Genomic DNA, 26,033 nt, shown 5'->3' on the forward strand with positions numbered 1-26,033 from the left:
GAGAGAGAGAGAGGAAGATAGCAACAGTGTAAAAGAGAGCAGGAGAGAGATGGTATCAAACTATCAAGACATACTCACAAGGAATGGGGATCAGAATATAAATGGGATGATAGGAGGGGGGGGGGGCAGTCCCAGGCAAACTCTCAAGGCATGGAGGTCATAATATAAGTAGCGGGAGTAGGAAGTAGAGACTTCACATGGATGCACAGACTGGTGAAAAATTGGGTGAGGGACTACAGGATGGCAATGATACAGTGAGGACAGGATTGGGGACAGAGATAAGCATAGTGCATGAAAGAGGAAACGTGAGGAAGAAATGTTTGGTTTGTTGGGGTAGGGTGTGTGAAAAGTTTTATTGTTATGTGTGGGTGAAACACACAGCACTTCTAAAACTAAGTTTTGCTGATATGGGTGGGTCTTCTCAAGAACCTCATAGTGCCATTTCAATCTCTTCTCTTTTTTTATTCCTTCTCCAGTCATGGACCATATCTAGACATTGCAATCATGGAATTTCAAGCCAAAGCCCGAAGAGCCACAAGCAATTTACTCTGCAAGCCTTCTGCTTGCTTGAGCTTAGCCTTGGGGTATAAAGCCTATTTAATCCTTAGACAGAATGAGTGATTCCCATGACATCAGAGCATGCTCACACACAAATGAGGCTGTGTGATTACATGTAGGGCCCAGCTCTCCTCTGAGTCCCATATGCCTTAACCAGAGAATCATCTTCTGCTATTTGACCCACAACTGAGGCCCTTTACAAGTACTTCCATCCTAGACCAGAAGAGACTATTACAAAGCTATGTAACCATTACAATGTTTACATAGCTGGGCAACATAGTATATTTTTTTCTTAAAAACTGCCAACAGGTGCATGATTGCAGCATTGTTATATTTCTTGGCTGGATAACTTTACCTATCACCAACTATTTTGCAACAAATAAAGCTTAAAAATTGTTCCATCCAAACCTATATTCTCATCATAGACTTCATTCAAACTTTACTTTTACTACTATTTCTAGCAAGCACCCAACATTCTACATTGGCTGTAATCTGGAATATACTATATTGACCCGGTCTTTCTACGTCAAGGGACATAACTGATTACTGCCAAACATCTTGTCGTTTGCACATATACCTTCTATACACAATACAATCAGTTTCAGTATAGTTTTACTCTAGAGCTGGATTTTTTTTACGTCTGAACCACAGCCCCATATGCATATTATATCACACATACATATAACAATGCTTTAAGCTCAGCAAGTATTAAATTTTTGCTGACACAAAACACTATCTAAAAGCCACTATCACTAATTAACTCTTGAAAATGATGAATTTAGTAAAGTAACTGGTGTTTGAAACCATGAAATTTTGAAAGGTTTTAATTTAGATCACTTTAAAACAGCAAGTCTAGAGCAGGTTGGTACATTAAATCTGAATTATTATTTTTTTATAAAAAACCTGAGGCCCAGAGAAAACATCTCAGTGACTCATCTTGTTACTAACCCCCAATCAAGTTTTACTTACCTCACCAGTGTTGTTCAACAAAGTTGTTCTCATGCTGTCTGACACAAACCACCTTTGGGATTTCATAACCAAATCTGATGGAGGGTTATGTGTCTGGCCACTATCTGCACTCCAAACCTGAAGCAGAACAGAAAAAGAGGGAAAAAATATATAAAAGTGGTTAACAGATGGTTAAAGCATGGGTTAGACAAATATTGAGGAATCATTTTATAGCCAGATACCCTTCCTTTTACCAATCCATATCTTTTTTTCTAGTAAGGGATCTCTTATTTCACATACTTTTGAAGGTGCAAAGGTAGTAGACAATTTAACATGGGAAAATGACAACACACTGTGTGTGTATCTATCTTTATATGTATACATACATACATACAAAAAGCTAATCATCAAATCCATCCACAAGGTTTTGGTCTGTTGGGCTATAATAAAAGACACTTGTTCAAGGTACTGTGCAATAGGACTGAACCCCGAACCAAGTGCTTGGGAAGCAAACTTAACCTGCACCTATTGAAAATATGAATGAAGGATAACACTACTATAATTTGACTTAGTCACAAGAGAGCTATGTTCTGTTCTTTGCCATCTGCTTTAACCCTTTAGTATTCAGATTACTGTCAAGTGTAATGCTTATTTATTCACAATGCTTGGAATTAATTATGCACTATCATGTAGCTTTGGGATTTTAATGTGAATGTATATTTTTGGAATAATATTGTAAGGTAGGTGTTAGAGACCAGATCTTGACAGTTTGAACATAAAACAGATAGAATATTTGGGCCGGATATGGCCAGTTTAAATGCCAAAGGATCACAGGACTATAGAGCAGGGAATAGCAACCTGCAGTGCTCAGGCTGCATGTGGACTATTACAACTTCTCATGTTTTATGATTTCGCAAATTATACAAACAGTTTTTTACTAAAAGTTTGTAAACTCAAGTGCATTTGCTTGCTTGCACCAAAAGAAGATGACTACCCAGTCAACTGTGCCAAATCAGTGGTATTCATACAGTGGCACTCAACCACCTCATTCTGAACCACCAGATAATAAAACAGCTGGCAAATCAGGTTTGTTATTACATCAATTGAGAGATATAGAAAAAGCCATTTTGATAAAGAGGGAGTATCCATATAGTAACCCAAACCACTAGAAAAAGTAACCAAATCTCTGTCACAACTGGAATGTATTCAAGATAAGTTTGTTCAATTAGGGGTTGACCTAGGGTTAAGCAACATTTCCAACATAAATAGTGTAACAGAGTGAGAACAAGTGAAAGAATACTTACGGTGATTGTAACACCAGGTTTTACAACGGCTTTTGAATGGAACTTGAAAACAGTCTCATCTACTCCGGTATCATGCTTTAGTTGCCAGCCACCAATGCTTATATCCTAGAACCAATAGATAAATAAGATTATCAAATTACAAGGCCATAATTTCGGGGGAGGAGCTAAGTCAATTAGATCAACCCCAGTGTTCAATTTGTACATATTTTATTGATCTTGAAACAATGAAAGTCAAAGTTGACCCTGGAAGCATTTGAACTCAGAATGTAAAGACGGACAAAATGCCGCTAAGCATTCAGTTAGCTCACCACCTTCTTAGCAACAGCAACAACATGTAAAAGCTTAGAAATTGTAAATAAACATTTTTAACAGCTATGTCTTTAGTGTTAGCAAATACTGATCCCAGTTTATTTGAGATATATAAGCCTCCATCTTCAGCAGGGCAACAGTCTGTTGCAAGGTAAAACTCCAGCCTCAGATTAACAAAGTGGACAAATATGAAATCCAGTATCTTGCTCAAGGACAACACAGCACCCAGCCCAACATGATCCTGAGCCAAACACTAACCACTAAGCCAGTATGCCCTTGATTTAAATTAACCCAAATATTTGACTGGGACTGACTTCTCAGCAATAAGACATGACAAAATTAATATCAGAGAATTTACATCCTTTTGGATTCAATAAAATATGGAAATATAATAAATTCTAATTTAGGAACACAGCCAAAAATTTTGAAGGAAGAGGGTTAGTTGATACCAGTAACCTCAGTACACAACTGGTACATTGCTGTGTTGGCCCTGAAATGATGAAAAACAAAGCTGACTTTAATGGGATTTGAACTCACAACAACAGTGTCAGATGAAATACCACAAAGAAGCTTTTCTGACACTTTAACAATTCTGCTAAACTTGTGCCCTAATAGTTTCTGTAATAAATGTTCCTAAAATAGAGAGAAGGCCTGACATTCTGGGGAGGAGGGCACTGGGCCAAGGCTTTACTGATTTCAGCACTCAACGGGTACTTTCTTTTATTAACCTTAGAGGGATGAAAGACCAAACTGACCTTCGTAAAAGTTAAACTCAGAATGGAAAAAGCTGAAACAAATACCACAAAGCATTGTTTCAAATTTTGGTGCAAGGCCAGCAATTTTAGTGGGAGAGTCTCAGTTGATTACATCATTAGAGCCACTACACCGTTCTCATTATTTCTTAAATAATAAATAAATTCACTGACCTTCTCACCAGAGTTGATTAATTTGATAAACTTCCCATCGGAATCTACTGAGTCAATACTTAAGGCTGATTTACACTGGGATTTTGAGGCATAACCTTCATTCTTTGAAGAAACCTCCTCACTGCTGCTTTCTGTAGTCACTTTGCGTTTCTTGCCTCGAAGTTGAGTTTGAGTTCGAGACCTGGGAGAACTGCATTCGGTGGCAGAGAGGTTCAATCTATGGAAGAAAGAAAGAAAGGAAAAAAAAAAGAAAAAAAAAAAGCAAATTAATACATCAAAGATAACAATTCAAACACTCCCTTATATTTCACCATCTGGAATTTTTTTTTTGTATGAGGAAACCTAAGAAAGCTTTGGTGATAGAAAGACGTTTGGCCATAAAACAACTTAACTGTAATCTCACAAATTGTAGCTGTAACTCAGCCTGTTGTATGTGGAGTGAGAGTAAATGTGTGTGTGTGTGTGTGTGTGTGTAACCTTGTCTGGATATTACGTGATTGTTAAAAACAAGCATCAACGTCACACAAATAGTATTTCATTTCCAGTTATCCATGAAAGCAGACAGATACACACACACACAATGAGTTTCTTTCCATTTCCACATCTACGAAATTCACTCATGGGGCATTGGTCCACCAGGGACTGTTTCAGAAGAAAACTTCTTAGCTACACAGTCATGCCTGTGCTTATTTTTCAATGAAGTGTTTATAGAAAGAAGAAATTTAATTAGTTATTACTTTTTAGAAAGGTTAAGGAAGAAGACATGGGATGAAGTATGAAAGGCTGATCCCAAAACGCCGAGCCTTATGAAGGGGATAACAGAGGACCAAGATATGTAGTGCATTGCTGTACTCAAGAAGACCCACCCACCATAACAGAAATGGAATTCTAAAACAAAGGTACCACATAAAAAGCACCCAGTACACTCTGTACAGTGGTTGGCATTAGGAAGGGCATCCAGCTGTAGAAACCAAGCCAAAAACAGACTGTGGAACCTGGTGCAGCCACTGGCCCTGTTAGTTCCTGTCAAGCCATCCAACCCATGCCAGTATGGAAAACAGACATTAAAATGATGATTATTAATTAAATAAATTAAGCTATGTCAGTTTGGAAATAGTCAAAGTAAAATGTAAAAAGATTAGAAAAAATCCCCTAGTTTCTTGCCACACAAATCCCCAAATATTTCCTTTTTCTTACCTCTCTTCTTCACCTTCCAAAAGTTTTCGGTATGCAGCAAGTTCCAAATCCAGTTTGACTTTGATACTCCAAAGCTCAGCTGACTCAGCAGTCATATCAGCAAGTTTGTTGCGTAGGTCTTTAATCTCTTCATCCTTTATACTAATCTTCATTTGGAATTCTCGACTCTCACGCTCAAGCTGTCCTTCCAACTCACTGATACGAGACAGAAATTGGGCATTCTGGACAGAAGAAGAAAGAAAAGGAAAGTTAGATGAAGCTAACTCGTGTGATACAAAACCAAAGGAATTTATATAAAGATCAATTGCAATTCGCAACAGAAGACTCTCCTCCAAACACCAGCTCTCTGTACTATTAACTTGTAGACTGTTTGATCTCACCACTCTTACAAAGGCAGCAAAGCTCACAGGCACTGCCCCTTACTTCATATTAAACCAAAACTCACAAATGGAAATATACAATATTCTTAAGTTGAACCATGGCACGAATTCAACACAGAAAGTAAAAAGTCAGAACAATTGTCACAAAGTGTTTTCGCTGACATCCTAATGATTCTGCCAATCCACCGCTTAATAAAATAAGGATTGTTTCTGATTTGACAATTATTTTCTATGATAGGCACAAGGCCTGAACTTTTGAGGGAAAGGGGCTTAACTGGTATTTATTTTATTGACCCTAAAAAAATGAAAAAAAAACAGTAGACCCTGGTGAACTTTTAACTCAGAATGCAAAGCCTGAAGAAATGCTGCGAAGAATTTCGTCAGGTATGGTAATGATTCTGCCAGCTCGCTGCCTTATAATAATCCTTTCTACTAAAGGCACAAGGCCTGAAATTTTGGGGAACAGAGCAAGTTGATTACATCAACCCCAAGTACTTGACCAATACTTATTTTATTGAGCCTGAAAGGGTGAAAGGCAAAATCAACCACAGCGGATTTTGAACTCAAAATGTCAAGTTGGAAAAAGTGCCACTAATCATTTTTCCAGGGCAGTAACAATTCTGCCAGTCTTCCACCTTAATAATAATAATGGTTTCAAATTTTGGCACAAGGCCAGCAATTTTAGAGGAAGAGGTAAGTCAATATCAACTCCACTGCTTGACTGACACTTATTTCGTTGATCCTGAAAGGATAAAAAGCAAAGACAACCTTGGCAGAATTTAAACTCAAAACAGAGACAGAAGAAATGCTACTAAGCATTTTATCCAGAATAATAATAGTAGTAGTAGACAAATTACCTGTGCTCTCAAGCCAGACAACTCTGAGAGGAGTTCCTCCACTCGGCGCTTCGCAGTCTTCAATTCGTCACGCATAGAAACAGAAACATTCTGGCCACGATCAATTTGAGCTTGCAAGCCACTGAGCTGTAAAAAGAAGGTAACATTAAAGAAAAAAACCTTGAAGAAGAAAGGAAAAAGGTCTAGGCATGGCCATGTATTTAGGAAGTGCATTTCGTAACAAAGTGGTTCTGAGATTGATCCCACTGCATGGCACCTTCAATAAATGACTAGGCACAAAGTGTATGATGCTCTTTTATTGCAATTTGGTTGATAGAAGCTATGGGGAAGGCTATTACACATGCATGTATAGTTTTGGAAAGGATATCAGTAATTAAACTAATAAACCAGTGCTTTTCAACAGAAATAGTCTGGTTTTTACACCAGGCCATATTACTGCACAGGTAAACATTCCTTTGCTCCTCTTAACAGGAATGTAGTAAACTAGTGGCTGGCTTCTTGAAAATCTGTAATTAACAACATTATTACTTTGTTAGTTTGTATATGGATTTCATCATTATATGTTCACTTTCCCAGGTGTGCATGGGTCAGATGGAATTTTTGTTGCAGCAGATTTTCTATGGCCGGATACCCTTCCTCACCTGTTTCCAAGCAAGATGACAATATTTTCCTGTAGCTGGACATGTTTTATAGAAGAATGGAAATGAATGATACCACTTGTATGTTGGAGACACTCATTTACAAGTATTATGTGATGTCAAGACAAGGGGACTAAAATGTCCACACATGTATACATATTACATCTATAAGCTTCTTTCAGTTTGTCATCCAAATCCATGTACAAGGCTTTGGTTAGCTCAGGGCCAACATGCTGCATAGTGGGACTGAACCCAAAATCATGTGACTGGGAAGCAAAGCCCTTAACCACAGAAGTATGTCAGAATAGAATAACAACAAATATTTTGAAAATTAGGGTAATTAAAAAATGCATGTAATGCACCACCCTCAGTGTCCATAGATAACAAAAAAATTCTACCGGCCACCTTGAAAAGCACTACTTTATGCCATAAAAAAGTAAAATCTAACCATATAAACATTGATATCAACAAAAACCACAGAACCAATACCGCAAATGCAAAAAGGCAGTTAATTGAAGGGATACAAAAGGGATTGAACTTACTTTTGTTTCATAGAACAGCTCGACTTCTTCACGGACCATCTGGATGTGGGACTCGTGTTCCTCACGCATCTCTCGCAGAGCATCTGCGAGCCTCTCTTCATAGGCTGGGGCGATACCACTGTCAACCTCCTCTGTGATGACCTGGCGTGATCGGCTCTCATTGAGCTCCTACAGAAGGATATTCATGAATAGTGGTGAGGATGAGTGGGTGAGTGTGTGTGTGTGTGTGTATGTATATATATATATATATATATATATATATATATATATATATATATATATACACACATACATACAGAGAGAGAGATTAATATAGTAGTTTGATACAAAATGAGAGGGACAGAATGGAGATGAGAGAAATAGGTCAAAGAGGGAGAGTGGAGGTGGAGAGAGGAACAGATGAGTGTAGAAATAGGGTGAAACAGAGAAGGGAGATGAACTGAGTTATAACTGAGGTGCATGTCATTTTTCCACAATAAAGAGTCACAACCGTTTCAAGATAAACCCGCTTAGAGAGACAACACACACTGGATGCCTCATCCCTCATTTACTGCTACTGCCCTTGCTAACTTCTGGTCATAGGCAGTCAGGTAGAACCTAATTTTTCTCATACAAGTAACAGAAACAGAACCAACCATGAAGCAATCCAGTAGCTACCTCTAAGTTTATCAAAAATAAACTGGGATCATTATGCAAAATGTATTCTGCTCCTAGTCATTCAATTTGTTAGAAATAGCAGTCAGATCCCTACAGACGTTTACAGTGGACATTGTACATTGAGATATACAGAGTAGCCAGGGTTGGGACACCCAAGATTTTACATAATACAATGGTGTCATGCACACATGACTGCAATTATCTTTTATCTTTTCCTTGTTTCAATCATTAGACAGTGGCCTTGCTAGCGGACACGCTTGAAGGGTTTAGTTGAATGAATTGACCTCAGTACTTTCCTACAGCTGGATGCCCTTCCTAATGCCAACCACTTTACAGAGTGTACTGGGTGCTGTTCATGTGGCACCAGCACCTATGAGCCTGCAAAATTAGGGATGCTCAGCTGGAAAGGGTTGCAAGGGATGAGTCTGTATACAAGGGCAACCACGCTTTTACCAGCGTGGAAAGCGGACATTAAACGACGATGACATATATATAATAATAATAACAAATGCGAAATCCTGCCTGTCCGGGACCCCTGTATCTCAGTCTACATTCGCTAACTTTTTGGAATCAGGATGAACCTGGAATTGAAAATCTGTCCATTTGGTTCTTGAACATCCAGTATCGGGATTCAATTTAAAAACATTTAGGTTGCTATTTCTTACAGGTAAAGCTTGGCTGATTCACACCATCTTGGTTGGCATTTGTCAGATGATGTCAGAGATCAAGGACATTCACTTTATTAATTTTATGTTGAGATAACAAATTTGGGACAAACTGGCTAACAGTTGGAATTCAAATTGGGACTGGAACAATAGAATGATTGCATTACAGAACTAATTCTTATCTGTTCTTAACCTCTGATCAAACACCACAAGGGCATATAGTCATGCTATTTCGCTCCCTTTAGTTTTGGGTTACAGGCGCAATTAGCCCTCCACAGGAGCAAGCTTAAAAGTCTGCAGAGTGCGGGTTTTAAGCTAGTATATAATATACATACACACAGGCGTAGGAGTGGCTGTGTGGTAAGTAGCTTGCTTACCAACCACATGGTCCCGGGTTCAGTCCCACTGCGTGGCATCTTGGGCAAATGTCTTCTACTATAGCCTCGGGCCGACCAAAGCCTTGTGAGTGGATTTGGTAGACGGAAACTGAAAGAAGCCCGTCGTATGTATGTATATATATATATATATATATGTATGTGTGTATGTGTTTGTGTCTGTCCCCCCCAACATCGCTTGACAACCGATGCTGGTGTGTTTATATGCCCGTAACTTAGCGGTTCGGCAATAGAGACCGATAGAATAAGTACTAGGCTTCTAAAAGAATAAGTCCTGGGGTCGATTTGCTCGACTAAAGGTGGTGCTCCAGCATGGCCACAGTCAAAAGACTGAAACAAGTAAAAAGAATAAAAAAAAGAAACACAAACATATATAGTAAAACTAAAAAGGAAAATGCACTGGAACATAAATAGTACATTTCCCTTGTACTTTTACTATAATTCACTATGTGGTGTCCTCAAACAATATATATATATATATATATATATATATATATATATATATATATACATACACACGCACATACATACATAATTGCATATAACACTTCCTAAATCAAGGGCGACAGCAACCATTTCATTTTAAAGGCAATAAAAAAGCAATTCCCATCAGCTTGTTGATCTAGAAAAAAATTTGTAGATGAGGAAACAAAATGTTTGTTTTGGTAGCTAAATAGTCAAAACTAACAAGAGAGAGAAAGAAACAAACAGATACACACACACACACACACACAGAGTAGACCTAACATGCCACCTAATTTCACACCAGCACCTATAAAATCTCTTATATGACTTGCCTGAGGTTAAATATTACCACCACCATCATCATTTGGCTTGTTTTTATATGCTCAGTCAAAATTCTATAAACCATCTTAGAAATAATGGAGTTACAATAAAAGAGAAAGAACATATTTTTCCATCCATTTATTGGCTCAGATCTGCATTTTATCTACATCAAAAAGATATTTCTTGAAGATAAGCCAGGAGCAATCTCGTGTGAGTTAGAACGCTGATATAGTCATACAATATTTAACCCTTTGTTACCATATTTCTATTGAAATACACTGCTTTTGTTTCATTTAATTTTGAAATTAATGAAGAATTTAATAAAATAACTCATTATTATTAATCATGAAATTTAGATGGAAGGTTTTACTTCAGGCCACTTTAAAATAAAAGTTTGTATCATAGAACCACGGGTAGTCTCAGTTGGGTTGAGTATAAAAGAGATAAACACAGTAGCTGTACTTCAAATCATACCCTACCAACTTGGGAAAGATCAACAAATTGAAGTAGTCTTGTATATTTCCCAAAAGGGGTGATCATGGTTGAAATCCTTTTGATCACAAATCTGTTCAATAGTTTGACCTAGGGACTAGACAACATTATAAAAGTAGAAACAAGTTTCCAGCCATTGATTGTTAACTTAGCAGTCATCCCTAATGACCATGCCCTGTATATGACAACTGGGTGTTGGAAGTGTAAATAGAGGGAAGACCACTCGCAAGCAAGATAGAAAACTAGTCAAACCTGCCTCTCCAGAGGTGACCTACTTTACAAATACAGAGACACAAGGTGCTTATATGTATGCATGTTATCTGTGCATAGCACATCTGCATGCTCATGTAAAGAATACAGTGTATATGCATACGCACACAAACCACACTGGTGTGCACACAGAAACCATACCCATATGTATAGGGTGTCCATACACATAGTATGCAGGAGTACATACCGTGTCAACACATTCACACAAAATACTGTATGTCTTCAACAAAACACACACCTCAACACCAAGAGGACTGGGTACACATGAATATAATTGTGGTTGTACATAACATTTGGTTAGTCATATAAATGACAATGGAAGCAACAGCAACCATAGTTGTAAAATATTACTAGTGACAGTCACTGTGTTACTAGTAATAATAATATAAAGTGTTGGCCAAAAGTAGCAGCAGCAAGTAAATACCGAAGGCAGACATGCTTAAATCTAAATGTTTGTCATTAGTGTTAGAGATGTGGCAAAAATGTGATAAAAGCAGCAACTATATTGGACATTTTGTAGCAGTGCAGTGTGAACTTAAATGAAGTTATTGGTCTTATATTCAATGTTTCAAGGGAGACCATGTAAATTTCAACCTGCTAGAAACAGCAACCAAATGTTCCACAAATCACTGCTTGTATTTAAAAAGAAAGGAGACATTAGATAATGAAGGCCTAGACCAGCTATGGGTAAACTGTGACCCATGAGACTTTCTGAATGGCATGCCTATTGAAAATTAACTTTTTTTAGTAGTGTGACCTGTCTGATGAGACATGGCTCATCCGGATTACTTCATGAAGAAGGTTGCCCATGCCTTGTCCAGACAGAGTGTATCTGAATAAAAGATGGAATGGTCACAGCTGCAGTATCTGATCATAGGTCCACAAAAACTGATCTGGGCTCAACACTGTAAACACTGATGTTTTAAAATCTTCTATTTATTTTGCAATATTGGCATGCATTTGAAATGGATGAATGCCCAAAACTACATATTATTGTAATCTAATAGCCAATATTAGAGCTGCCATGTGGTTGCCCTAATCTGCTAGAAACAGCAGTTAATTCTACCAAATCACAACTATTTGGAAGAATGACATGCTGCATAATTATAAATAATGTAAAAAAAATTGATGGCATCTGGATGGTTCACCATCTTGGAATAGTGGATCATCAGCCCTCCTTGATCATGGCCAACCTGAAACTAAACAACACTCTTCCATGAAGGAGTTACTTTCAAGTTTGCTTTTTGAGGAAAATTCCTTAAGATATCTTCACCGAAGGATTAGGGAGCTATGTGCATTTGGATTTGATCCACTGACCATCAAGCCCATAGTGTCACACACTTTAGATATTCTATGAAGCCTTCATCTAAGCCAGCATAGCAATGCAAGAGAAAATGGAGCGAAAGAAATTGCTTACCTGCTCAAAAACTTGAGACTTGAAGGCCATATCTTCTCTCAGACTTTGCAGGCGATTCTCAAGGTCCACTCTCATCAATGTCTCCTCTTCCAGCTGTTTGCGGGCTGTTGCCAATTGAACTTCCAGGGCATTGAGGTCAGATCGGAGAGACTGAAATTATAAATACAAAATAATAGTCTGCAGAGTCTCAATAAAAGGGAACATGGGGCAAAAAATACATTTAACACACACAAGGGGTTGAATGATGTTGAAATTGACTACCCTGCTTTCATTTGTGTATTATTTCTTCTTCCCACTGTCCCCACTTCTTAGTTACCATCTCATTAACAGCAGATCCATGGTTCAATTCTCATGAGCATTCTTAGATACATCTTTTTTTGCCTCTTTTTAAGTTCATCTTTGTAAAGTGACTAAATTTAATTTTCATTTATAATTAAAATATTCTATCATTTATTAATAGTCATCTATTGCAAATGGTCTGGTCATTAACTAAACTTATAACTTACATTAAAATTACAATAGGGTTTAAGTTTAAACATGAACATATTTTAAATGAAGCTTTATACCAAGTGGGTTGGTATCAAAGAAGTTAAAAAACAGAAATGACATTAACAATTGCCTCAACAATGACTCCAGAATCTTGATATCCCAAGATCAAACTGATCAAAATATGTCTATCCATGAATTCCTTCAGTAATGACCTATCATGGGTTTCTACACCTAGAAAGTCATTTCTCAAAGGCACAGAGCTGGTCAATGTTTATTTATGGAAGACAAACAGTTGCCTCTACAAGCATGTCTCCTCTCTCTAGACTGCTGACACGGTCAAGAGACAGAGGAAGACCATTACACTTCGGCACAATATCACAGGAAGGTATCTAATCCAATGCTCAAACAATTCTGCTAATCTGGATTGGTACTGCTTCTCTTTTTTTTTTTAAAACCAATTTTCAAAGAATGAAAGGCAAAATCGACGTTGGCAAGAGTGCAAAGAGAAAGAACAAATATTGCAAGGTATTCTAATTACCAGCAATTCACCATAATATTGTATAGCATATACAAATAAATGAAAGATAAAAGTTAACAGACCCTAAAATTTCAAGTTTTATGTTGTCATTCTTTATATTTAACTAAATTAAAGAGTGGAGGAAACCACAATTTTTTTCTTTCCTTTAAACTGATGCCTGTAACAATGTATATCAAAAGGAACAGAGGTGGGGGCAATTCTGAAATTCTCTATTTTCTTAAACAGTACTGTATGGCCTATTCTTCTGAGTACTGCTTACAGGATGAAGTGCCCCACCAAGAACAGGAGAAACTGGTAAATCTTATGAATCTGTGCTGTGGTTGTAAGATTTGCTGTTAACCACAAACCATCCAGTTGTCATCATCATCAAACATCCATGTTCAATGAGGTGGATGGTTTGACAGCCTGAGTACTGTATCCTGCTCCAAGGTCTGCTTTGGCTCTTCCAAATGCCAACCACTTTACATCATGTACAGGGTGGTTGGTTTGCAGCACCAGTGCTAGAGAGCATGTCATGTAGTTTGGAAGATTAAGATCCCTTTAGATGGAGAGGAAAGTGGCTTTATGCATCAGAGAAAGGGCTAGAACAGAACAGATTTCTTGCTATTCAGGAGCTACTCATCTTATAGGAGAGAGGGTGGAGATGGAAGAAACTAAAAATAGTTGTAGAATCTGAAAACAAACAAAGCCACTCTCCAGAAAAATAATCCCATGGCTGCTTCAACCATCAGAGAAATATCTATGGACAATGAATACTAGAAATTCAAAAATTTGGTCACTAATTCAAAACACCACAGTACTAGACATGTTGGTATTTATTAGAAATGGTAGACTAGTAGAACATCGGTTAAAATACTTTTAGTATTCAGCTACAATCCTTTGCCTTCTGAGTTCAAATCTTACTTAGTTAATATAATCTTTCCTCCATAAAATAAGTATCAATACCATAGTTAATCCACCTGTGAAGATAATGTTCCCACATGATCACAATTTAATGTCAAAAAACAAAGAATATAATACTCACAATATTCTGTGATTCCAGCTTCTTCTTCTGAGATTCCATGTCAGTAAGTTTTACTTGCAAATCACTAACCATTGCCTCAAGATCAAGCAATTTCTTCTGGGCAGCGGCAAGTTCTCTCTCCTTGCGATTGTACCTAAACACAAAAAACAAGAAATTATTACCCAACCAGCCACAAAAGGACAGAAATAGCCACATCTGCTGCAAATCACACTGCCATCTTCATCTTCAGTTTTTTACAACCTCCACACCCATGATAGCATGGACTATAGGAGACTATGGTTGGTTTTTCCCTTCTTGTCATCACAACCCTTGCCTACTTTACAAGTGCTGAGCTATCAAACACACTGTTGACAAGAGATGTGAACATACACAGACAATGGGCTTCTGTAGATCTCATCTCTCAAATTTTGCTCGCAGGATATTGGTCAACTTGAGGGTATAGTAGCAAACACTCACCCAAGGTTCCTCACAGTAGAATGGAACACAAAACCACATCTCAATCATGGGCAACAACTCCAGATACATTTTGATTTTATTCTAACCTCCTCACTAAATACCTTGCCAATGTAATTATGACTGAATTACAGTTAATGCATAATAATCGTACATTATTTGTTGGTTATAAGAGGAACAACTCTGATATAAGCATGGAAGAATAAGTTATTTATTACTTCATGCATTTAAAAATATTGTATTTACTACAATTATTATATTGTATAAGAATAAATTTGTTGGGTAATGTTTGTTTGACTATGGCTCAACAACAATTAATATAGTTGGTAATTTGGTGATAGGGGGAGGTGGAATGCAGGAAGGATTGATAGCATAATTAATTTTAACATAAAATTGCAGCTATGACATAAAAAAAAAGAGTGCTAACATGCCTATCCTCTCACTACTTTTATGTATTTAAGTAGTTAAGTCACCTTCCACTAAAGTTTTGTGTTTTTAAATATCTCTTGCTCATCACTGTTCATTTGCTATACAGGTCAGTGTCCCAATCAGTAGGAATAAATATGCATATAATGTCATATTGGTAATCTAATAAACCATGTGTGTGTAATCATTGTTTTAATGTCTACTTTCCATGTTCACTTGGGTCAAGCAGCATTTGTTCAGGCAGATTTTCAATAGCCAGATGCCCCTTCCTGTCTCCAAATAAACTAATACATCCCTCTGACTAGACATGTTTTCAAGGAAGATTGGAAAATGAAGGACATCACTTGCATGATGGTAACACAAACGTACATATGACAGGCTTCTTTCAGCCTTATGAATGAATTAACTAAATGGAAACTGAAAGAAGCTACACATATGCACACACATCGCAAAAGGCTTTTGATACCCAATTTTCACTACAATCCAATATACTACACATTGTACAAAGCCTCCATGTCCAATAACTGACATATCATCACCACTGTTTCACTGTCCACTTTTCCATGCTTGCATGGGTTAGAGTTGGTTGAAGCAGAATTTCTACAACCAGTTGTCCTTCTTGTCGTCAACCCTCACCTGTTAGCCAAATATGTCAACCCCTTGCAATTCTATAACTACCCAAGTCCACTTATTGAGGCTCTAACTCAACTCCAGTAGTGTTTGAGGGAAGGTAAGTCAAGAGCATGTCTCTTTCCTCCTCATTAAGAAAGAGAGAGAGAGAGAAATATCCAAAACAATGTCTAATACAGTGGCTGCCAACCATTTTCACTGCCAAGGACCTCCTTTCCTCCTAGAGACCACTGGAGTTTAAGAAATGAATTTTGAACTTAGCTCGTGGATATCACAGAACTACCATTGTGCACTCCCAGACTGCATATCTAAATGGTTGCTCAATTTATAAGAAATAATAGCCAAATCTTCCTTAACTTTTTAGCATCCAAATTACTGTCAAATTCACATTGTTTTGAATTAACTGTCTCATAGATTTGAGATTTCAATGATGTGATTACTTTTAAAAGGGCACTGCAGGGCAGGTGCAAGAGGTCAGATCTGGCCATTATGGTAAATTTAAAGGCTTGTCTCTACTGAACTACACTGCCTTTAATGATGAATTTATTAAAATGACTCATTATTCAGTTGGTGCTTATTCCGATGAGGTCAATATTGCCATTTATGCTTTTGGGGTCATTGAAATTTGTATCAATTGAGCACTGGAGTCAATGTAACTGACTATCCTCAACCAAATTTCAGACCTTGTGTCTATAGAAAGGAATTATTAAGCTTGGAATAACTTTAAAACAGAATTTTTATCATAGAACTAGGGGTGATCTCAGGTTGGTGATATTAAAAGGGTTAAATCATACTTTTCCATCTTTTAAAAAAGATAAACTGAAGATAAATCCAAAGTACACATTACTGAAAATGGCACACACAGTTTCTATCAAAAGGCTTACTAGGTCAGCACAGACTTGCAGCTAAACAACAATTAAAATAATGCTTTGAACAAACACATGAAGACTGTGCTGGTACGTGAATGTATACAAATACATATATATATAAATGTGTTAGTATAGACACAGATGGTTGCACACAAAAAATGCTCTTGAATTTATAATACACACTCCATGGGAAAGACAGCAAAATGGAGGCACATCTGTGAGCAGTGTGCATGATTTTTAAAAACTGTCCATGCAGTTAGTAAATGTGGTGAAATGACTCAGGTGGGAATCAATCTGCAGTGTGGGCGTAGATGGTGTTACCATTGTAGTACTCTCACACAAAGGCTGGAGTACATGTATTCAATGCCTGGATACAAAATGATTATAGTTACAGCTATACCGCAAAAAGGTTGGTGAATATATTCAATTGTGAAAGGTATGAATGTTCACACATTCGCACACCCACACAAACACTGACACACATAATCATAGATACATGTCTTTTTTTTTTTTAATCTTTTACTTGTTTCAGCCATTTGACTGTGGCCATGATGAGGCACCAAATTTTGTATATATGATTTTTTTATCAAATATATACATCAAAAGGTTTATGCTTGTGTATATTTTAAATGTTTTTATATAAACACAAATATATGACCAAAGCCTTGTGAGAGGATTTGGTAGATAGACATAGAAAAAAAAAAAAACACCCTTCTCTCTCTAGCTGTGGCCATGTGGTAAGAAGTTTGCTTCCCAGCCATATGGTTCCAGGTTCAGTCTCTGCTTGGCACCTTGAGCAAGTGTCTTCTACTATAGCCTCAGTCTGACCAAAGCCTTGTGAGTGCATTTAGCAGATGGAAATTGAAAGAAGCCCATCATGTATGTGGCTTTGTGTTTGTCACCCAACACCACTCAACATTTGGTGTTGGTGTGTTTACATCTCTGTAACTTAGTGGTTTGGCAAAAGAAACCAATAAAGTACCAGTCTTTACATTAAAACGATTACACACACACAGAGTAATCCTTAATTTTCAAGTAACATTGATGTGACTTGAAAAGTAAGGATTAATGACAGAAAGGCCATTCAGCTGTAATGAAAAATAAAAATGCCTCAATAATATACTCATCTAACCCATGATAACATAGAAAAGAAAAAATATGTGTGGCTGTGTGGTAAGAAGCTTGCTTCTCAACCACGTTGTTCCAAATTCAGTCTCACTACAAGGCACTTTAGGCATGTGTCTTCTACCATGGCCTCGGGCCAACCAAAGCCTTGTGAGTGGATTTGGTAGATGGAAATTGAAAGCCTTTCATGTGTAGTGTGTGTATCACTGTTCTCATTCCTAAGATATGCTGCTGATGTTACTTCTGAATACTGTCCGGATGTCATATGGACCATATATATTTTGTATTTTTTCCAAGATACAACTTTACAACATGGGTTGGGCACATTCTATATTGTACATTGCCTGATTAACATTATATATTTTTCTTTTGTTCTTTCAACTTGTTTCTGTCATTGGACTGCAGCCATGCTGGAGCACCACACAGGAGGGTTTTATTCGAACAAATCAACTTCAGTTCCAGATGCCAAGAATTTCTGCATAGCAAGTGCATTTCACAAGGCATTGACTGGTCTGTCACTACAACAGAAAAAACTTAAGTATGCTGACCTGTACTGAGACTGAACAAGAAATCATGTGCAAACTTAACCACACCTACACACATTTCATGCATAATTAATATACTACTTCAGAGTATGTACTGATTTAGCAAGTGATATGATTTGAGGCCATGTATAGAAACTGAAACAATAACATGAAGGAAGAACCATTCCAACCATTTAAGAACAAACGAACACAAACTGTTGTATTCAGTTTTTGTTTAATTCTTAATAAGCCTGTCTATTACAAAGTATCAATATACTTTACTTTCACAGTGATGTACCTGAGCCACTGACACAAATTCCACATGCACACACTTGCGTAAATAATTCATGATTTCAGTTATTGGACTATGACCATGCTGGAGCATGGTGTTAAAAAATTTATAGTTAATAACATCAATCTGAGTTTTCAGTTTGGTGCTAATCTAGCCCATCTATTAAATGGGCTAGGATACTTTTTCTACATTAAAGGATGTCACTTACTCTCCTACATACCTACGTGCAATGACATTCTCAGGCAGAATCTGGGCATCGACGAGGAACACCTGACTCGCCTGTTCAGGACAACTTTCGGGCTGGGACCTATGGACAGTCACCAAAAATCCCTGGCCTGGCAGTGCTATCGAGAAGTATTACCAGTTTGGGATAAGCTCTACAGGCATGGTTTGAGACACACTGGACCGACTTGCCCAAGAGGCGGTCAGAGTAACAAAACCGTTCTGCATGCACTCGTGCAGTGTCCAACTATTTTGGACCTGTGGGCTTATGCCGAATGGCTGCTGTCACGTGTGGACGATTCCACTTGTTGGCCAAGTTTATTGTGACAATTGCTCCGCCACCTTCCCTTAACCGGGAAGACAAGGCAGTCTTCATTGTACTGGTGGCCATGATGAAAGAATGTGTATGGTGGACTTGAGCGAAAGGATTAGAGACAAACACCTACCTCTCTGGCCAATCGCTCATCAACTTTTTCAAGTACCACTTGAAAAGGAAAGTGAGAATGGAGAGGCAGGTTTTGTCTCGTGAAAGTTTCAAAAAATGGTGGGCGAATGTCGCAAAGATGGTGCATGGGAGTGAAGAAACCACTTTGAACATGATCCTGTAAATCGAATAAAGAGAGAGAGAAAGAGCACTTTGCTCTCGTGTTTATTCCCTCCCTGCCTGAAGTTACCGTGGTCTTTTCCGTAGGCATTTCTTTCCACAGATAAACCTAATCTTGCTTCTTACATTTAAAAAATTTCTTCTGTGATAAACAATCCCTTTTGATCGCCCCTCCCCCCACTGACTCCTTTTGATCGGAATTTTACTTTTTTTTTCCCCTTTTTCATTTTCGAAAAGAAAAGCTCTACATTTGTATTTGTCCCCTCTGTGTTCAGCCCTGTGTGGCCAATAAAGAAAGCTATCTATCTGTCTGTCTGTCTGTATGCACTTCTCTCTCTCATATATCTGTATGTTTATCTTTCTAGCATATTAGCCAACCTGCCCAGCCATCTGGGTGAAATCATTCGAAAACTAAAAACAATTAAGTGCATTCTTTTCTACTCTAGGCACAAGGCCTGAAATTTTGGGGGAGGGGAGGGGGGAGTTGATTAGATTGACCCAGTATGCAACTGGTACTTAATTTATCAACTCTGAAAGGACGAAAGGCAAAGTTGACCTTAGTGGAATTTGAACTCAGAACATAAAGATAGATGAAATACCGCTAAGCATTTTGCCTGGCGCACTAACGATTCTGCCAGCTCACCACCCTAAGTCAATCATTGTGACCAGTGGTGCATAACATCTAATAGTTTGGTCAATACCATGATTATATATATCACAAACACAATTGCTAAGACATACAAGGAAACTAGCATCTCCACATACAATGACTATATTTAAGTATATATATATAAGAGAAAAGAACACGGGCATAACTAGGTACTCCTTCATTCCAATTGTTATACACGTTTCAGTATTCAGTAATACATAAACATGTAACAACTGGAATAAAGGAATACCAAGTTATTATGCCCATATTCTTTTCTCTTTGTATTACATCATAACCCATCATCAGATATGGACAACTTTTGTGTACAAGTGATGGGGGGGGGGGGAGCGCGATTAACATTAGAGCTGAAACCTATCTAGTTTAATTGTCATGGATTGAGTGCATTTAATCATATGTATATATGGTTGTGGAGTTTGCTTCCTAACCATGTGCTTTCAGTCACTTCCACTGTAGGGTAACTTTGGGCAAGTATCTTCTTGGACTGACCCACGTCAGTGAGTGGATTTGATGTACAGAAACTGAAAGAAGACAGTTGCATGTGCACACATGTTTGAGTTTACATCTGCAGTCAATTTGCATGAAAATGTGATGGGAATAGTTGTCACTTCCCTCTTGTCACTGAATCACTCAGCTAGTTTTTGCTTCTCCCATATGGAATAAGTGATTCCTTAATTAAAAATCAGGTAAGGTATCTGGTTTTAAAACAATGCTTCAGATAATTTGTTTTACTTAATGGAGTACAGACTAAATGAACAGCTATGAAGAATTGAACCCCAAACCTTTCAGATACTAGCTGAGTGCTCTAATTCTCCGTAGCTACCTGCTAGCAACACACTCAGTGCTTAGAAAATGTGTGTGTGTGTGTGTATATGGTTCACTGAATCCTGTCAAACTATCCAAACCCATGGATGATTATGTAATCTCTGAATATTTTGCTAGAAGGAAACTATATGGAAGCTTGGCATATATATGTGTGTGTGTGTGTATATATATATATATATATATATATATATGCCAAGCTTCCATATAGTTTCCTTCTAGCAAAATATTCAGAGATTACATAATCATCCATGGGTTTGGATAGTTTGACAGGATTCAGTGAACCATAGGGCTGCATCGTGCTCCATATCAGCTTTGGCATGCTTTCTATGGTTGGATGCCTTTTTGAATGCTATAGTAGATGACAACCCATGTATGGGAGATTGAACTAGGGACTACATAAACGTGAGGCAAACTTCTCAACTGGTGTCAGTCCTTGGACTATAGCACATAATTTGTTGTACTGATTCCATAAAGATCAGCAACAACAGTATTAGGCTGTAAAATACTGCCTCAATAATATATTTATTTGTCTAACCCCTGCTAGCATGGAAAAACAGACAGAGAACCCAATCAATACACACACATACATTTTTGTAATATTATATGTATGTAATTATAGGATTAGAGTTAAATATCATGTATATTTAATTTTATCAGTTACACACTTACTATTATCTAAAATATTAATTTCATATTTCGATAATTCATTTTTTATTAAACCAAGTTAGTTCCTGTAACTTTTATCTTTTAATTTAAAGATTTATTCACATCGAATGTGTTTCCTTTCTGCAGCTTCTGCAGTGACACGTGCACCACAGACGCAGACATACATACTAGTAAGAAAAAAAAAAAAATCACAAAGAGATTTGCTTCAAGTGGTAATTAACGCCAGCTGTAAACATAATGTAAAGAATAAATGACATTATTTAATCTTGGCTTCTGTAAGGCTCACACCATCAGTGTCAACAACAACAACAACAGTGGGTTATTACTACTGATATAATAATAGTACACACTGGTGTCAGCTACACTGCCACACCACTGCTATTACCACAAGACTGCTATTTAGAAATAAGATTATCATGGATTACAGATACTAAACACTAAGTTGTTGACAGTGTGTTGTTTAGCCCCAGGTCAGGCCTGATCTAAAACAAGGCATATCATTTAAAAGCATCCCAGCTACGACAATCTTAGCATTTTTGATTTGTTTTGTCAGTGTATCTAAGACTACATTTTGCTAACATATCCTTATTTTATTTTTGTGATGGTTGGGTGTGATAAGGGAGATTTGGTTGCTATTTCTAACAAGTCAAGCAAACACAGTAGAGGTTGCCTTGTTTAAAACAGTTGTTTATGCCTAAGTCAGCTTCTATCTACAAGACCTATAGATTAAATGTGTTCCTGCCACGACCCTTCTATCTGCATTTTTTCAGGATATCTAAGACAATTTTTATGAAGACAACAAGCAATCACCTATTGACATGGTCACTCAACTTGCTAAAAACAATATGACTATCTCATCTTTGGAGATAACATTACCTGATGGTAGGTTGTGATGAAGAGGAATTTAGCTGCTATTTCTAGCATTTTGAGGAACTACAATAGAGATGGTTTCGTCTAAAACAGTGCCTGCCAAACTGTGCCACAAAAAATATTTTCAGGAAGCAATGATCCAAGAACATTTGCAAAATTTGAGCGTAAATATAATTTAGTTACATTACACAACGAAGAGCAGTTCTGCTACAGCCTTGGAGATCACCATTGGCACAATGATTAGTGATGAAGCTGTCAACCAAATTAAGACCATTCCTTTGCATGCACACCCAATTTCTTTTAAAATTCAAGACATTGATGATCAGTTCCACAAACATTTCACTGAAGCAAAAAATGAACTCGAAAACTTGTGGGCTTTACAAATCGATGACAGTACAGACATCAGCAACAAAGCTCAACTAATTTCATTTCCATGAATCATCAGAGGTGGTAAAATCAAAAGTCAACTTTTCTTTTGTTGTGAATTGAAGGAAAGAATGACAGAAGATGTCTTTAACCTGGTAAACCAAAATGTCGTATTGAGAGGGATGCAGTGGTAAACTTGTATTAGTGTTTGCACCGATAGTGCTTCATCCATGCAGGTTCAACAAAAAGGCTTCATGGGTCATGCATTACAAAAAAATCCACAAGTTAAAATTATATATTGCTTGATTGACTGCGAAGTTTTGATGTCAAAATCTCTACTTGATGGTCTCCTAAAGATGGACAACATTGTTAAAGTGGTGAATTACATAAAATCACATTCCCTAAGGTGCAGACTTTTTACATCCCTACAGATTCTGATTTTAAGTGCTATCTCGATTTATCGCTTTGCAAAATGAAATAATACATTTCTTTGATGCTGAATATTCTGGATTTGAATTTCTTAATGATGATAATTGGTGGCTGGAAGTAGCATTTCTCAATGACCTTTTTGAGAAATCGAATGTTTTAAATTTGAGTCTGTAGACAAATTAAAGTCTTTCACCGACAAGTTAGAACTGCGGATAAGGAAAGTTAAAAACTCGCAGCCTGATTGCTTCCCAAGCATAGAGGCTCTTCCAAAGAAATTTAAAATGTTGTCAGAAGTACAGAAGACAGTAGAAAATCTCTCTGTATTATTTTCTAAGTACTTTCCATCACTTGATTATCAAATGTACGAGTGGGTCATCAATCCTTTCACAAGATACGAAAGTACACACCAGCCATTAACATTAACAGAAGAAAATTTAACAGATTTGAAAAACGATCCTGAGCACAAAGCCTCGTTTTCTGAGCTAGAATTGTCAGAGTTTTGGAGCCAATATACAACAGTTGGAATTCAACATAGGACTGAAACAAAAGAATAATTGCATTACAGAATTAATTCTCATTCATCCTTAACCTCTGATCAAACACCACCAGGGCATATGGTCATTATAGACGTATTATAGTCATGCTATTTAGCTCCCTTTAATTTTGGGCTACGGGAGCTAGCTTAAAAGTCCGTACAGAGTGCGGCTTGTTTAAATGAATATAAATATATATAAGCTATGTAAATGTCTGTGTATACATATACATTCATTGTCAAATCATGGAGGGTACACATTTGGGTGGGTGGGAATCTCAGTAGGGCATGGTATAATAGGCTGCAAGAAACAGACAAGGTGTTTTCACCAGTCAAATAATACAAACTAGATTATTTTATATCCATTTTATGGGTGGGCAGGGTTCTTTAGTTGTATTATTAATGTTTTTCACAGTTTAGTTAACTGCTGAAACATAGAGTGGGGTTTGGACCAAGTAGAATTACTAGTCTTGCTTTACAGAGAAGTTACTGCTATGTGGTCAATAATTGGACTTCTGAATAAGATATAGTGTTGAAGCTCTGAGCAGTACTCAGAATAGACATGGCACATGACTTAAAGGTAAGATTTCTTGTATCAGTCGCTGTATCACTGGTTAAATGTCAAAGGTCATTTTTTACTTGTTTCAGTCATTAAACTATGGTGATGCTGAGTCACCACTTTTTTCTATTTATTTCTTTTCATTGAACTGCTAGGTTACAGAGAAATAAACAAACCAACACCGGTTGTCAAGCTTCTTTCAGTTTTCATCTACCAAACCCACTAACAAGGATTTGGTAGGCCAGAGACGTATTATAGTAGAAGACACTTGTCCAAGGTGCTGTGCAATGGGAATCATGTGGTTGGGAAGAAAACTTATCACACAGTCATAGCAGTAAGCACACAGTAAGCAAACAGGAAGACATCAATAATACATTGTAAAGCCAGATTGTATTGTACCATTGGTTGTACTAGATTCATTTTAAATAATAAATAATGTCCAGCACAGCAGTTTTATGACCCAGACACACCTGTTGTTGGTCTATATTTATTGCCAACACCCAAATTCTCAAAATGTAGTACAGTCATTCCGTAACAGTTTTTTAAAAAAATTATCAAACTATTACATCTAGAGCACAGCAGTGTGCACATGTGTGAAATGATTGGCCATTTTTTAAATGTGCAACGCAATGACATAACCGTCATTTTGGTTTTATGTGGGTGGATCATACTAGCAGAGACTTAAAACTATAAAATACTTGATTATCAGGACTGTTTTACTTACAACTCAAAAATACTATCAAACCTGCTTGAAATAGCAGCCAAATCTCCTTCAATTCACATCCTATTAGCTGTTAACAATACAATTTTACAAGTGTGTATTCTTTTAGGTAGGGAAATTCTGACATTTTTATGTATTAATCTGATGTTATGATTAAAAATGACCTTAATAGTGAATTGTAGGGGAAATAGATTTAAACAAGGTCTTTGTTCAGACAAAATATCTTACAATTGGTGATTTAGCACCAGCAAACCTTTCAAAGAGTTATATTTTTTATGAATTGTTTGACCCTTTTGATACCAACCTGCCTGAGATTGCCTCTGGTTTTATGTATTTAAGTTCCAGACACCAGCTTAATAATAATAAAATTATTTTACTAAATTTGATAATGATGAAAAGCAGTATATTTCTACAAAAATGTGGTAATGAAAGGGTTAATTCCTTATGAAATTGTCATAAAAGACAACATAAAAAAATAGACCAATTCAAAAAGTGAGAAAAGAAACCCTTGCAGCAAACTTATTCCTTGTATTTTAAAAGATTTTCTCTTTACTATTTGCTGATGCAAACTGTTACTATATTCTTCAGATTCTTTTGTTTCAATGTAAATAAAAGTCTAGATAGGAATCCTTGCAATTTAGTCTCATCATATTTGCATATTTTCATCTCCATCACAGTTCAATGGCTTCTGTAGCTTATTGTTCAATTGGTGCAGGACTGTTTAAACAGATTCAGGTTGGGTACAATCATTGTTTCAGAAGGTAAGATAAAGGAACAGAAGCCATTTAGTCATTACACTCCATCCCTCAGTACCAACTACCACCTGGACCCTGAGGGCCTTCAGGTAAGTTGCTGCAAATA

General features: G+C 37.1%; 1 protein-coding gene across 2 annotated transcripts in view; it reads right to left on the reverse strand.

Annotated features, from left to right (window-relative positions):
• The window catches only part of LOC106870535 (lamin-B1), a 57,377-nt gene that overhangs the window by 20,689 nt on the left and 10,655 nt on the right, over positions 1 to 26,033 (reverse strand). For both annotated transcript variants that reach the window (XM_052976025.1, XM_052976024.1), the window contains exons 2-9: positions 14,393 to 14,525; positions 12,342 to 12,491; positions 7,660 to 7,827; positions 6,480 to 6,605; positions 5,243 to 5,463; positions 4,046 to 4,262; positions 2,811 to 2,915; positions 1,528 to 1,644 (exon numbers count right to left, since the gene is read on the reverse strand). In XM_052976025.1, coding sequence (XP_052831985.1) covers positions 1,528 to 1,644; positions 2,811 to 2,915; positions 4,046 to 4,262; positions 5,243 to 5,463; positions 6,480 to 6,605; positions 7,660 to 7,827; positions 12,342 to 12,491; positions 14,393 to 14,525 — 1,237 coding nt within the window. The remainder of the gene's footprint in view (positions 1 to 1,527; positions 1,645 to 2,810; positions 2,916 to 4,045; positions 4,263 to 5,242; positions 5,464 to 6,479; positions 6,606 to 7,659; positions 7,828 to 12,341; positions 12,492 to 14,392; positions 14,526 to 26,033) is intronic.

Source organism: Octopus bimaculoides, chromosome 23, assembly GCF_001194135.2.
Source record: "Octopus bimaculoides isolate UCB-OBI-ISO-001 chromosome 23, ASM119413v2, whole genome shotgun sequence".
Lineage (NCBI taxonomy): Eukaryota > Metazoa > Mollusca > Cephalopoda > Octopoda > Octopodidae > Octopus > Octopus bimaculoides.